This window comes from Thunnus albacares, chromosome 12 (genome assembly GCF_914725855.1).
Source record: "Thunnus albacares chromosome 12, fThuAlb1.1, whole genome shotgun sequence".
Lineage (NCBI taxonomy): Eukaryota > Metazoa > Chordata > Actinopteri > Scombriformes > Scombridae > Thunnus > Thunnus albacares.
In genome coordinates, this window is record NC_058117.1 from 3167709 (window position 1) to 3180804 (window position 13096).

A 13096-nucleotide genomic window follows, 5' to 3' on the forward strand; every position below is an offset into this window, starting at 1 on the left:
GATCTCAGCGTGTTTGTGAATGACTAACAGTAGCTAACAGGCCCACGCTACCACACCTACATCATTATTCCATATATTCATTGCTATTAATTATTTGTTTGAACATTCTCCAGTTTAACATTTTATAAAGATATTTTATGTTATCTGGGAAATTTGAACACATTTTCATATTTTGCCATCAGATTCACAGCCTTTTTATCAAGCTGCTAATGTCTAGTTCATTACATGAAAAAAGACACGCAAAACCAAAAGTACAGTAAGTAGTGACAACTCCTGTCATGCATGAATGATACAAGGAGAATAACATGCAGTAAAGGGACATGGTAAGATACGCTATGGATAATAGATATCACGTCCATGTTTTCCTTGTCTGAAGTCACGCACATGCTCACAAAGAATAAATGTATTATATTATCTCACCTGAAGACGGAGCGTCTTAGTTTTCCTCCGTGGTTGTCTTCACCACTTTAGGACAAATATTTAGCAAGACTTCCTGTTTTTTTTCCTGTTTTCACAATTATTGGCATATTCTCACCATATAAAGTTGGTGTGGTGAACTCTGTTAGTAAACAGTTAATAATTGAATTTATTATTAATAGGATAGCCACTTACATCTCAAGAGGCTATCCTATTAATAATAAATTCAATTCAATTGCCTATTTAGACGTCTAGCAGACGTGGAACATCAGTATTCATCTGGAATCATGTTTTATTTTGGCCTCCATCAACTCCTAAGAATAATATCTGTCTCTTTAGCCGCTAAATGTTCCACTATGTTCACCAGCTATTAGCTAACTTTGTCTACAAGTTGTTCAACAGAAATTAATACTGGTGCTGTTGATTGAGTCAGCCCATGTTCACAGTACTTTTTCTCCTCTTAAAGCGGCAGCATCTTTTTACATGTAGTCAAAAGTTAAAGAGAGAACTGCTGAAAAATGGGTGAAAAAGCAGCTTTTATTCTGCCTTACTTGGGGGGAAAAAATGAGTGTCTTCTGAAGTTCACAATAAAAAAGAGGAAGTAATGGTGATAAAGTCAGTGGTAGTTAGTAGTCACTACTGAATGTGGGAGACAGTAATGGTAATAAAATTGGTATCAGCCAGTATGAATAACTTTGAATGTGTTGTATGAATTTCTGCCACGTGTCTGAGAGTTGTATTTAAGTAGTGTTTGCTGATAGTGGCAGCTCTAGCTACTCATTACAGACACAGACTTTTCATTGTCAGCACTAAATGTCTGTTTATTCTACAAAGAAATAGGAATGGGTGAGTTGTCACTTGAACTGTGTGTGGGCTTGTCTCCTGGAAAAAGGTGGTTGTGTGGCTGGTAACATTTCTTTTTTTTTTTTTTTTTTGATTTAACACATTTCCAAACAGACACAGAGACTTGACTCTTCAAGTGACAGCCTGCAGGACAAATTTATATTTTACAGACCCTTTGATTCACTAATATGATGTTTCATTCAATTTCTATAACTTAATAATGTTCTCTGTGGATCTCACATTACTTCTTGTTACCTCAAGTCATGTGATTTAAAGTGGTTTAGGATATAAACTGTTAGTTGCACATCACCTCTCTCTTGTACATGGATGAAGGGAGGTGATGCACATGGTTTAGGGTCTCAGTGTGTATCTTGTGTGCTGTCTGTCAACCATATTGTATTCTCTTTCCCTCAGGCTCTCCACTACCCACAACGTCAACAGCTCATACTGTGTCGGCTCTCCTAAACAGTACCAGCTCTGTCCAAACCAGGTATGATACTATATTAACCAGAACCTTAGAGCACCGAGGTTCAGTTTAAGAAACAACTGCAGTCAAACTGAAAATATCCTTTTCTGTGTCCTTCTGTATGGGCTATGTTGTTGTTGTTGTTTTTCAGCCTTGTCCCAGCCCCAGTCTGAGCTTCAAACAGCATCAGTGTTCCCAGTTCAACTCTAAAGCCATTGGAAGAAGATACTATCAGTGGATACCTCTGTACCCAGGTATAATGTCAGTCACACAGCCTATTCTCCATCTATCTTTGTCTATTCATCAGTCCAAGAAGAAAGAAAGAAGAAAGATATTCTAGTGTTTGTGATGTGGCGAGGCCATTCAGAGCTTTATAAGCAGAAGAACCTTGAAGTCCATCCTAGTGCGTACTAGAAGCTCTTGTAGTGATATGAGGATGAGTGTAATGTGCTGATGTTAATTCATGTACATCACTAACTGAAGGTGTGCTGAATAATTCTAACTATTTCAAAGAGAAAACAAATTTCACAGAAAGCTTCCAGACATGTTGTTCTGATGAGGTCTGACAGTTTCTCCCACATCAGTTGAATTCAACTATTTCAGTCCAGGGTCTTTGAATACTCTTTCTCTTATTCTCACCTCATTTCCTGTGTAGCTGATTACATCAGCATCTCCAATAAGCCATGTGACCTGCAGTGTACGACCATCAGCGGAGAGCGACAGCTACTCGTCCCTGCCCACGATGGCACCTTCTGCCGTGATACCAAATACACCGGTGTCTGTATAGAAGGAATATGTCAGGTAACATTTCCTCAATATCACATCAAATAAATATACTCACTTAAAGAAAATGATTCTTGTTGATAAAAGAAAACGGACAGGCTAGATGGATGATGATGGATCTCTGTTCTCCTGCAGCCTGTAGGATGTGACGGGGAGCTGTACAGCAGTAAGACAGTAGACAGATGTGGTGTATGTGGAGGGAACGGGACATCATGCCAGCGTATCTCTGGATCATACAGGAAGGCACTCGCACAGTTAGGTAACACACACACAAACACACATGTAGACAGACAAGTCATCTGGTGTTCAATCATTTAGTTCAACACTAATTTCTGAGCTCTTCCACTGAGTCCATCATTGTTTTCACTGTGTAGAAAATGATTAAGTTATGACGGCCATCAGCAACCTTCTTTTAAGATTTCACCTTTAAGCGAAACCCCAACCCTATTTTCTATCTTTTTGTGTCTAATGGGGACAACAGTTTTTGAAATTGGTCCAGTATTGAGCGAGTGTAATGTAATGTCATGTAATCAGACGGGGTAGTAGCACCCCGTCACTGTACGTCCGGTAAAAGTGTTTGTCTCTGACAGACTCAGATTGTTACTCTAAGTGTCTGACAACATGATGGAAAGGACCACACAGAGAAATAAAACCTTTTTCTCTACCTTTCACTTGATCCGCTCTGTTTGTTATCGTGTCTAACCGAGCCTCGCTCAAGGAGGAAATCTCCTTCTGAAATCTCACAAGAGTTGAGTTGTTGTGGAGATCAGATAAACATTCAGCCATGACTTTGAAAATCTTTTAGATGACACTAAGCTATGCTTCCTGTACTCCAACACAACAAACTCCTCCCAGCACTCCTCTCTCACAATGCTTTGAAATGTACTTTTCTTGAATTTGCAGAACTGTATATTAAGGTTTGTCATGTGTTCATCCTGGTTATTGTGGCAGTCCAGTGTCTTGAAGACCATATGGGCTGGGCATCATTTAGTGAAGGACACTCAAATAAACACATCACTTACCTGAAGATTTTCAGATAGTAAAGATCATGTGAAGAGATATTTCATATCGCCATAGTGCTTTTGTTGGTGGTCTACTAATTAAGTAAAGTCAGGTGTGAATGCAGTAGTATTGGGTGACAACTATGAGACTTGAATAGAGAAACCTGAACATACAGTATAAAAGTAAAACCGTCATGGCTGGAAACCATTACCAGTGATGGTTATTGTGATATGGATGAACTGTGAAAGCTTCTGAAGAAGCTGAGATGAAGTCACTTTTGTCACTTTTTGTTATTTCATGACTGTAAGCTCACCACAGATACATGGCTGTGATTAAAGTGTGTGTTCTTGCTCTCAGGCTATGTGTTCATCACCAACATCCCAGCTGGAGCCACAGACATTCAGATCATAGAGAGACACAAGACTGAGAACATCCTGGGTGAGAACCTACACCTTCTTTAAGGTCAATATACTGAGTACATGTCAGTTATTGAATGCTTTCACCTGTAAATGTCTATTACAAACAAAACAGTAGAGCAATGGGGTAGAAGTGAACATTGTAGATTTTGAATATGACTGTCACTGTCTTGGTCACTGCCCCTGATGTTTCCCCTCCTATCCAGCCCTGTCAGATGAAGCAGGACATTTCTTCTTCAATGGAAACACTGTGTTTGATCATCCTCAAAATTTCCGAGTGGCGGGAACAGTGTTTAAATACCGCCGTCCAAGCAACATCTTCTCTGATGGGCTGGAGTACATCATCGCCCAGGGACCCACGCAGCAGGGCCTGAATGTTATGGTAGTACACACATACACACACACACGCATTAATGAAGTATTTGTCAAGTATATCCAGTACAAAGTGGTTGATCAGTAATTTTATCCTCGTGTATGCAGTACTACAACCTAAACGGGAAGCTCCCTCACATCACCTACGAGTACACCATCCCGCTCAAGTCTCATGACATCACCGCCACAGAAGGCATCACCACAGGCCCCTCCCACCCCCATCTCAACCACACCTATAACAACGTAAACGAGAACGTCAGAGGGGATCAAGGTAGGTCCAACCACAGCAGAGGCGTGGCGTCCGTCCGTCAGTACGACATGCAGCTGGGAGCCGAAGACCGATCGGATGTGGAGCTGCCGGAAGAGGAGGCGGGGGAGGAGGAGGAGGAGGAGGAGGAGGAAGTAGTGTGGGAGATCCAGACGCCGAGCCCTCCTCCACCAGCGGCCATGTTGGTCTACAGACCAGCTGACGTCACCGGTCACGTGTTCAGCCACAATGACGTGGAGGAGCGGGGACCTCCTGCACCATCCGGCTACAGTGAGTCTCACTCAACAATTAGCTTGTTTCTTTTTTTGTTTTGTTTTTTTGTTTCCCGGCAGCAGGATGTTATTGTCAGTCTGTCCATCTGCCCAACTATTCCAGAGCAAGATATCTAGACTGTTGGCCACTTCTAATGCTTTTAAATGAGAGTTTTTGTGGCACATTCTTCTGTCTAATCTCACACTATGGACACTTTAGCTGATACTGGATATCAATGTTGTAATATACAATATTGTAATAATGATAATGATCCCTTGCCTGTGTTCTTTTTAAAGACCTGTGACCAAGATCTGTACTTTTACAGTTGAGAATGAACTTGTCAGTGCTCCCTGGTGGACAGTCTATGTGATGAGGGAGCTGTTTCTAAAAGACTTCAAACATATCTTTGGTGTTTCTGTACCGCAAGCCAACAGCAAAAGCCTCATTTTGTTTTGATGTTAACAACAAGAAATGTTCACCCCTCGTCCTAATATTATAACACAGCCGCAGTGTCGGTGTTTGAACAAATCTGTAAGGCTGATTTATCTGTCTAGCTCTAATGTACATTTGGCCAATCACAGCAGGAAGCTGGTGGAACTGTCCCTTTGACACATTTGGAAAGTTATAAATTGTCTGATTCCACAAATGCTTTCAGACATTAATTACTTGTAGACTTTCCAAACAGCACTTCTTTTGAAGTATCTACTGAGCTTTACATTAGCAAAATTGTCAGTATGTTGTTTTGTTTCATCCAACCTCTCAGTGTTGTGGACTCTATCTATTTGTCTCATTGTCTGTCTTTTTGTTCTTCTGTTCATTAAGTGAGTTCCTCCAACTCAATTGACGAGCCATCCACTGCTGATGACAACACACTAGTGCTCTCTTTCCCAGGTAGGAAAGACAAATGATGCTTTTGTCTACAGTTGAGTGTTAGAATGTCTTTATGAAAATAGTTCATGACCCTAAAACTTTAGTGTTTCTCTCTGACCTCCATCTAAAGAGAGAAAATCATACAAATAAACCTTAAAGATAAATCAAATGTTGGTTTAATTACTATTAAAAAGAGAAAAAAAACCACATTGATGTGTTTCTGTGCATTCACAGGTAGCCAGAGCGTTCATCCAGCAGCACTGCCAGACACCCCCTATCTGCTACTGGAGGACCTACAGCACAACCAGACACACTCCCTCACACAGTCCAACACACACTCTGTCAAACACAAACACAACGATCCACATCCACAAGCAGAGATACACGTGGAAACCCTCCCCCCCACAGACACAAACACACAGCTGGAAATACATCCAGATCCGCTCACGGTCACCGACACGCACGCCGTCGTCACACACAAAGAAACAGAAAGCGGCACACACTCGGACTCACACGCTGTCGTCTTGGTACAGCTGCAACAGGTCTCTGCAGTCCAGGCAGCCAACACAGTGAGGTATGAGGGGAACAGCTGTAGAGCACTGTGATGCTGTAATATATAATTCACCACATATTCATGACTGTGTAGAGGCTGCCTGCGGGTTTAGTTGTTTAGCCTCGTTTTTAATTCTTCTTATCTTGTCAGCGTTATTGTGTTTTTTTATAAAATGAAGTAGTAAATCTCAGGTTTCAGAAATACCTGCCTCTGTGTTTCTGTTTCCCTCCAGCAACGACTTTGATGTGGGTCTGGACTCAGACATTAGTCTGGCAGACATGTATCGCTGGAAGGTGTCTGCTTACGCTCCATGCAGCACAACCTGTACAACAGGTAAACACACACACGTACAGTAAGCAAAGTGCAACAATAACATAACACCCACATTTATCCTGTTTGAATTTACTGCCTGTGAAAGATGGCCACATGAAAAATATTAGTGATTTTGTTTGTTACGTAGTTTAAACACTGATCTGAACTATTGCAACACCTCATGCTGCATTAAAAGTCTTCTACTGTACGTCTGCACTCAGTGAACATAGCGTGTCCGTGTGTATCGGCAGGTATCACCACTAGCTACGCCCTGTGTGTCCGCTATGACGGTACTGAAGTGGATGACAGTTACTGTGACTCTCTAACCAGACCTGAGCCCACACATGAGTTCTGCACTGGAAAGGAATGTCCTCCAAGGTACTGCCCTTACTGATTTACCTGACTGCCGGGTTTGTTAAGCCAAAATTCTGATGGAAAAAGTTTGAGACTCTCTGAATATATTAAGTCAATTGTTCAATAAATAGTTTTATTAATATTAAGATATATCTGCATCTCTGGATCTACTGAGAGCTGAACTAAAGAGGTTTCAATTAGGGTATTACAAAAACAAGCAAGAATCTCACATGGCCAGATATCACTGATGGTTTTTTTTTCTTCAGATGGGAGACCAGTGGTTGGAGCGAGTGCTCTCGAACCTGCGGTGAGGGATTTCAGTACCGGACTGTGCGCTGCTGGAAGATGCTGTCACCTGGTCTCGACTCTTCTGTCTACGACACGCTGTGTCTGTCTCACGACCTTCACAAACCGGCCAATAGGAAAGTCTGCCTCGGCCAGAGCTGCGGACCCCAATGGGAGGTCTCAGAGTGGTCAGAGGTAATATAAGAGTGATGGTGAAATGATGCCAGTGTTCATGGATGGTGTTTCTTGGTATGAAAATGTTGATGTTGGTAACATCTTTACGTTTGATGATATTAAACGCTGTATTGTTCTGGTTTTAAGACAAAGCAGTAAAAAGATAAAGTGTTAAGAATAGCCAGTGTTCTTTCTATTAAGTAGTAAAATTCCATGAAAAGCATCAAGCTTCAACATCTGTACATGCAGTGAGTAGTATTGTTGTTGTTAACACACACAAATGGAAAACTTTAATATTTTGTTGTCATGGACTGATATAAAAATCCAATTTTAAGCTACAACTGAACTTTAATCGAAACCTAAAACTTTAGAAGGATTACACATGTTTGTGTCACTAATCCTGGTCGTAGTGTTTGATGCAACACAGAAAGCAGTACAGTCCAAATGTCCTCAGTAACTTGCTCCACAAAGCACTCTCAGGACAGCTGGGATGTTAAATTCCTTCAGTCTCTCCAGGATCTGCCCTTGGATCTCCTTCCACTCAGTCGTGTCCAAAAGGAAGATGCTGTCGCCCAGCGCGACTGGATCACACTGGGAGGTCTGGGTGTGAGTCGGGTGCTTTGTTCTAGAGAATCCATATTCTCTAGAACAAAGTCAGGAAAAAAGGTGGCACTCCAACAGAAAAATGACCTCATGTATTGGTCTTTTTAGATGAATGTATTCACAGTCAGTAGACTGACATGTCAGTTAGTCCTCTCTGACTTGATTGGTCTTGGATTCTTTGTATCAACTTCATGGTCCTCTGTTAGCATGATGCACAGATGCCTGTAAACACCAGGATGAAATGAAGGAAAATATAGACATGAAGGCAACTGAGTAAAAAAAGTGTATATCTGTTTTATTCATGTGTGTGTTTTTCCTTTTCTTTTTTCAAATCTTTGTTCTTTTGTCAAACAAAGAATCACGGTGGGAATTGGTCCCTGCAACAATAAACATAAACATGTGGCTGTAATGCCACATAGTAGTGCTATAATATTAACATAGACAGCTGTCAGTATAAAGACCATAGAAATGAAATATCATTTTTGCAGTAATAATAATGTGTGTGCGTGTGTCACTGTGTGTCAGTGCTCAGCTCGTTGTGGCTCTCGGGGCGTTCGGACTCGGGAGGTTCGTTGTTCCATGGAAATGAGACTGTGTAACAAGTCCTCTCAGCCAATAGAAAGTCAGGAATGTGAAGGCCCGCCCTGCGACAGACGATGGACGGTTTCTGATTGGGGACCTGTGAGTTTTTATAACACACACACACACACACAACAGAGCATAGTGCACATGCATACTGAACACCCAGCAAACCAGCACTACTTCACATGTCAATACTGAAAAATAATCATGACAATTAAAAATATCGCTGTATGTTTCCATGCATGACTTTCTATCTGTCTATTTAGTTTATGAAGACAAAGACATGTTAATAATTTTTATGCAAGTTTAACCTTTCTAGTGTGTGTGTGCACGTGTGCCAGTGCTCAGGTGTTTGTGGGGAGGGAAGGATGGTGCGTGCGGTGACCTGTCGATCATCAGGTGGGGTAGTGATGTCAGAAGAGCAATGCGATCAGTCGCTGCGCCCGTTGGCCATCTATCCCTGCGGTGACAGAGACTGCGCCCCCCACTGGGTTGAACAGGAGTGGCAACAGGTAAACAAGCAAAGAAGCTTCTTACAAGACATTTTGGCTGATAGGAGGGTGTTTTCAAAATAAAAGTCAACCCACAAAGATGTTCATTTTATCTCTTTTATTTGTCTTGTGTGTGTGTGTGTCAGTGTAACGCTACATGCGGGCGTGGTGTACGGCAGCGTCAGGTGGTGTGTGCCGGCCTGGAAGGCGGTGTGTTTAAAGAGTTTCCAGACAGCAGCTGTTACCAAACCAACAAACCAGAGACCAGCTCCTCCTGCTTCCAGAGACCTTGCTCCAAATGGTTCACCACGTCCTGGTCTCAGGTATCTGTCTGTCTGTCTGTCTGTCTGCTCTCATCCCTCTGTGCCTGTTTGTCTGTTTATCTATCTACCTACAGTCAAACCAGGGATGACTTATTGTGCAATTTTCCCTTGATGTTTTTAGACTTTTTTTTTTATTGTCTAGTAAGTCTTATATTGTAAATTGAGTGTTTTGTTGATCTGAACATCAGTGGAATCAAACCGTTGTTTCCCCTCATGCTCCCTCAGTGCAGTAAGACCTGTGGGAGTGGCGTCCAGGTTCGCGAAGTAAAGTGTTACCAGGGGGAGGAGCTGGTAACCAGGGGCCACAGCTGTGACTCTGCCCTCAAGCCAGAAGCCAGACAGAGCTGTGAAATCCAGAGGTGTCCTACAGAAGCTCCAGGTACAAAAACAACTCACTTGTGTGCACACTTGCTGTAGGTGATGCAACATTTCAGCTCACTTTCAGTAACATCAGTGTTATTGTGAGAAAGTGTTTTTTTCCTGCGGTGCCCTGATGAATCAAGCGAACCATTTAGACTGTTTCCTTTTTGTGGCTTCTGTGTGTTTGTCCAGCAGCAGCCCCGGCAGCATCAGTAGCAGTAGACGACTCGTGTCAAGACAAGCCGACAGCCAACTGTGCCTTGGTTCTAAAGGTGAAGCTGTGCTCCCATTGGTACTACAGAAAGGCCTGCTGCCAGTCCTGTAAGGCACCAAGACCCTGAAGTCTTAACTGTCTTAACCTCAGCCTCGTAACACCAACCACTGGTACCAAAGGTCACACTACATTCATATCGGTGCTACACAAAAGCCAGCTGCTAGCAATGTAAGACCTTAGGACATCAACGTTAACCTTATTACTGTTACTCCTATCACTGATGTCAAAGGTCAACCTGTGGTCACTGTCTTTACCTCCAACCTGTCAAAGTTATCCCTTTTACTCGTATTCCCTCACACCTCGAATTACTAAAAAGCAAATCTGTTTTCTACAAAAGATCAATCAAAAACCAATGAAAATTACTCCTGGTGCTTCCTCATATTTGAGTAATTGATAAATTAGTCCAGCAAATAAAGTACAACCCCTGCTTTGTAGCAATATTTTACAAGTTTACTTAGAGTACTGAAGGTATAAACAGTTCCAGACTGATTTGTAACACAACGTAGAAGGCTTTTGTCTACCCCATCTATGATCAGCTCTATGAACCTCACAGAGGTCCTAAACTTTTACCCAGCGTGCTACTAAATCTATTTACTTCTCCCCAGACAATGTGAAGATAGACTAGCTTTTGGACACACTGGGCTATTTGTTCATCTGTTTCCTTAATTTTCCAAACAGAAGAAGCTAACCTCGAACGACCCCTTTTTATTCATCCATCCCTGCGTCCATCACTTCAATTAACCACTCACCTTCCATCCTGATTTTAAAAGTGATGTTCCCCATAAATGTCTCACTATTTCATAAGGTGCTATCAGTGCCCTTTACTCACACGCTAGGGCAGCTTTGTCGTTACTGTGGCAACACACAAGAACAGACAGGACCAGGGAAATGATGCGACTGAGCCCCTCAGCCTGCAATACACACACACACACACACACACACCCCCATTTGGTCAGGTTATATTACTGGTACCATGCTGCTGCCCTTATTCACAGCTACAGATATGTTACTACAGTATGTTCTACATTATGTCATGTAAAATGTTTAATATTCTAATAGTCATTTGAATCGCCTAGTATACAGAGTAAGAATCACTACCAGCTTTATTGCTGTCACTGTCTCCTTCCTCACAACATAGTACCGAAAAACCACGTCATGGATTCTCCTGCAGCCGCCTCTCGGGAATGTCGAGTGAAAACTAGCTTAGCGCTATTTCATCTAGACTACTGTAAAGTCAAGACAGGCAACAATTTGATGGTCATGAAAAATGAACACTTATCAGTAGCAGACAAAAGTCCAAATCAAATCAATCAAAAACATTGACAATACAAATATAACAAGAAAACCAGTCAAAATCAGTCAGCATAGTGTTTGAACAGGGCAAGATTTTTGGAAAATATGCTAGTTTGTTTTCTCACCTAGAGTTAAATGAGAGGCACATTATCATTGTCATCACTGTATGTGCAGTATAGTGGAATAGTCCAGGATGTGTTTTAGCCTAGCTTAGCGCAAAGATTGGAAGCAGGAGGAAAACTGGCAGCATAGGAATATCAAACATACAGTAGGGTCCAAAAGTCTGAGACCACTTTATAGGAAAGTGGTCTCAGACTTTTGGACCCTACTGTAGCATGTCTTATTTACAAAAAAAATGGCAGCCACTATGCATAGGCCTGCTTCACAGCAAGCCTCTGGTCTATGCAAGGGTTCCAGTAAGTCATGACAGTGTGAAGTGAAGCAGCTAAATGGAATTCAGCCATCATTCATTTTTTACTCCCCCGGTTTTCCTACTGTGACATATTAGAATGTCCGCTGTGAAAAAAAAGGCCAATTGGAGCAATCCTTGATATCCAACTGCTGAGTGCAGCATCTCCAAAAGTTCTGTCCAAGTTTGCACTCGGTCATAACTTACCCATGAACAAAAAAAAAACTATCTCATATGAACGGAAGGCACATTTTTATCCCTTGTTACAGTAAGGTAGACTGTTTGACATTGACATTGCTTTAGTCTTTGTGATATTAAACTAAATATGTCCAGGAGGGTGTTTTTATGGCCTACTTCATAAATCATCTCATCTGAACATATTTTCCTAAAATGTGAGTGTTTCTTTAACATGATACAAACTTAAACAGTACTGTATGAGGAATCCAGGCAACTTCTAAGGAATCTTTTTTTTTTTTTTTTTTTTTTCCTGAACCGATCTGAATTGTAGATAAAAGTGTTGTTTAAAAGTAGCACGCGGTGACTTCTGAGCCTTCAGCTGGTTATACTACTGTAGACATTTTAGATGTGGCAGCTCACCAAGGACATGAATGAAAATACATCAGCACTGTAGCTGCTGGCAAGCAAGAAGGAGTAATGCAAACATGACTTCACCCAGACACAGCTGAGGAGCAGGACTGTGTCACCAACACGGCTGCCAACGAAATCTGTACGCGTCACATTCTCGTTAACTGTGTACACCTGACTGTCATATTGTTGTTTACCTGTTGTTACATTACCTACAGAGCTGTTGTTGATGTTGTTTTTTACTGTATCACATGTAAGGAATAAAGAATCAACTGTTTTTGACAAGCATCTGTGTCTGACCTCTGACTGGCAGATTAGTGGATAAAAACACTGGACCAACCCTGTACTTCCTGAAAAAAGCGTCAGGAGGTATTGAAAAGAATATGGATGGTGACTATTGAATAACAAGGGAAACACTGACCAAAGTAGAAGTGAAAGGCAGCTTAAGCATGGTAATCCAAGCTGGGGTTGTATCCAAACCACACCTGCTCCTGAATGAAAAACATTTGACAGTAGGTACTAATTAAAGCTATCATCAGAAACATGACCTGCTGTGTTTGTGAAGAGTGTTATAATTGACCATTGTGTTGTTGAAAGCTCACCCCCCCACCTCACCTTGTACAAATTAGCATTGTCATGGTTACATGAGATGGGATCCCAGTGGAGGACTCCTTGGTGAAAGTAAAGCACACTAATTACTCACCTGCACCAGGCTGGATGACATAGTTTGGGTCTGAAGGAACAGCTCAAGACAGACAGACAGACAGCCTGACGACCTCCAGGTGGTGTTGCTTCTTTTTTTTTACAAT

At 41.8% G+C, this 13096-nt stretch overlaps 1 protein-coding gene across 2 annotated transcripts in view; it reads left to right on the forward strand.

Annotated features, from left to right (window-relative positions):
* The window catches only part of si:ch211-267e7.3 (ADAMTS-like protein 2), a 17884-nt gene extending 6588 nt beyond the window's left edge, over window positions 1–11296 (forward strand). Inside the window, exons 4-20 of one of the 2 annotated variants that reach the window (XM_044369140.1) lie at window positions 1675–1750; window positions 1878–1980; window positions 2382–2527; window positions 2645–2768; window positions 3869–3949; window positions 4134–4309; window positions 4408–4837; window positions 5642–5710; window positions 5924–6263; window positions 6475–6575; window positions 6806–6932; window positions 7175–7388; window positions 8496–8651; window positions 8894–9064; window positions 9190–9366; window positions 9592–9745; window positions 9919–11296. In XM_044369140.1, coding sequence (XP_044225075.1) covers window positions 1675–1750; window positions 1878–1980; window positions 2382–2527; window positions 2645–2768; window positions 3869–3949; window positions 4134–4309; window positions 4408–4837; window positions 5642–5710; window positions 5924–6263; window positions 6475–6575; window positions 6806–6932; window positions 7175–7388; window positions 8496–8651; window positions 8894–9064; window positions 9190–9366; window positions 9592–9745; window positions 9919–10067 — 2794 coding nt within the window. In that variant the 3' untranslated portion in view covers window positions 10068–11296. The remainder of the gene's footprint in view (window positions 1–1674; window positions 1751–1877; window positions 1981–2381; window positions 2528–2644; window positions 2769–3868; window positions 3950–4133; window positions 4310–4407; window positions 4838–5641; window positions 5711–5923; window positions 6264–6474; window positions 6576–6805; window positions 6933–7174; window positions 7389–8495; window positions 8652–8893; window positions 9065–9189; window positions 9367–9591; window positions 9746–9918) is intronic. The other variant, XM_044369141.1, reaches the window with a different exon arrangement.
* The last annotated feature ends 1800 nt before the right edge of the window (window positions 11297–13096 follow it).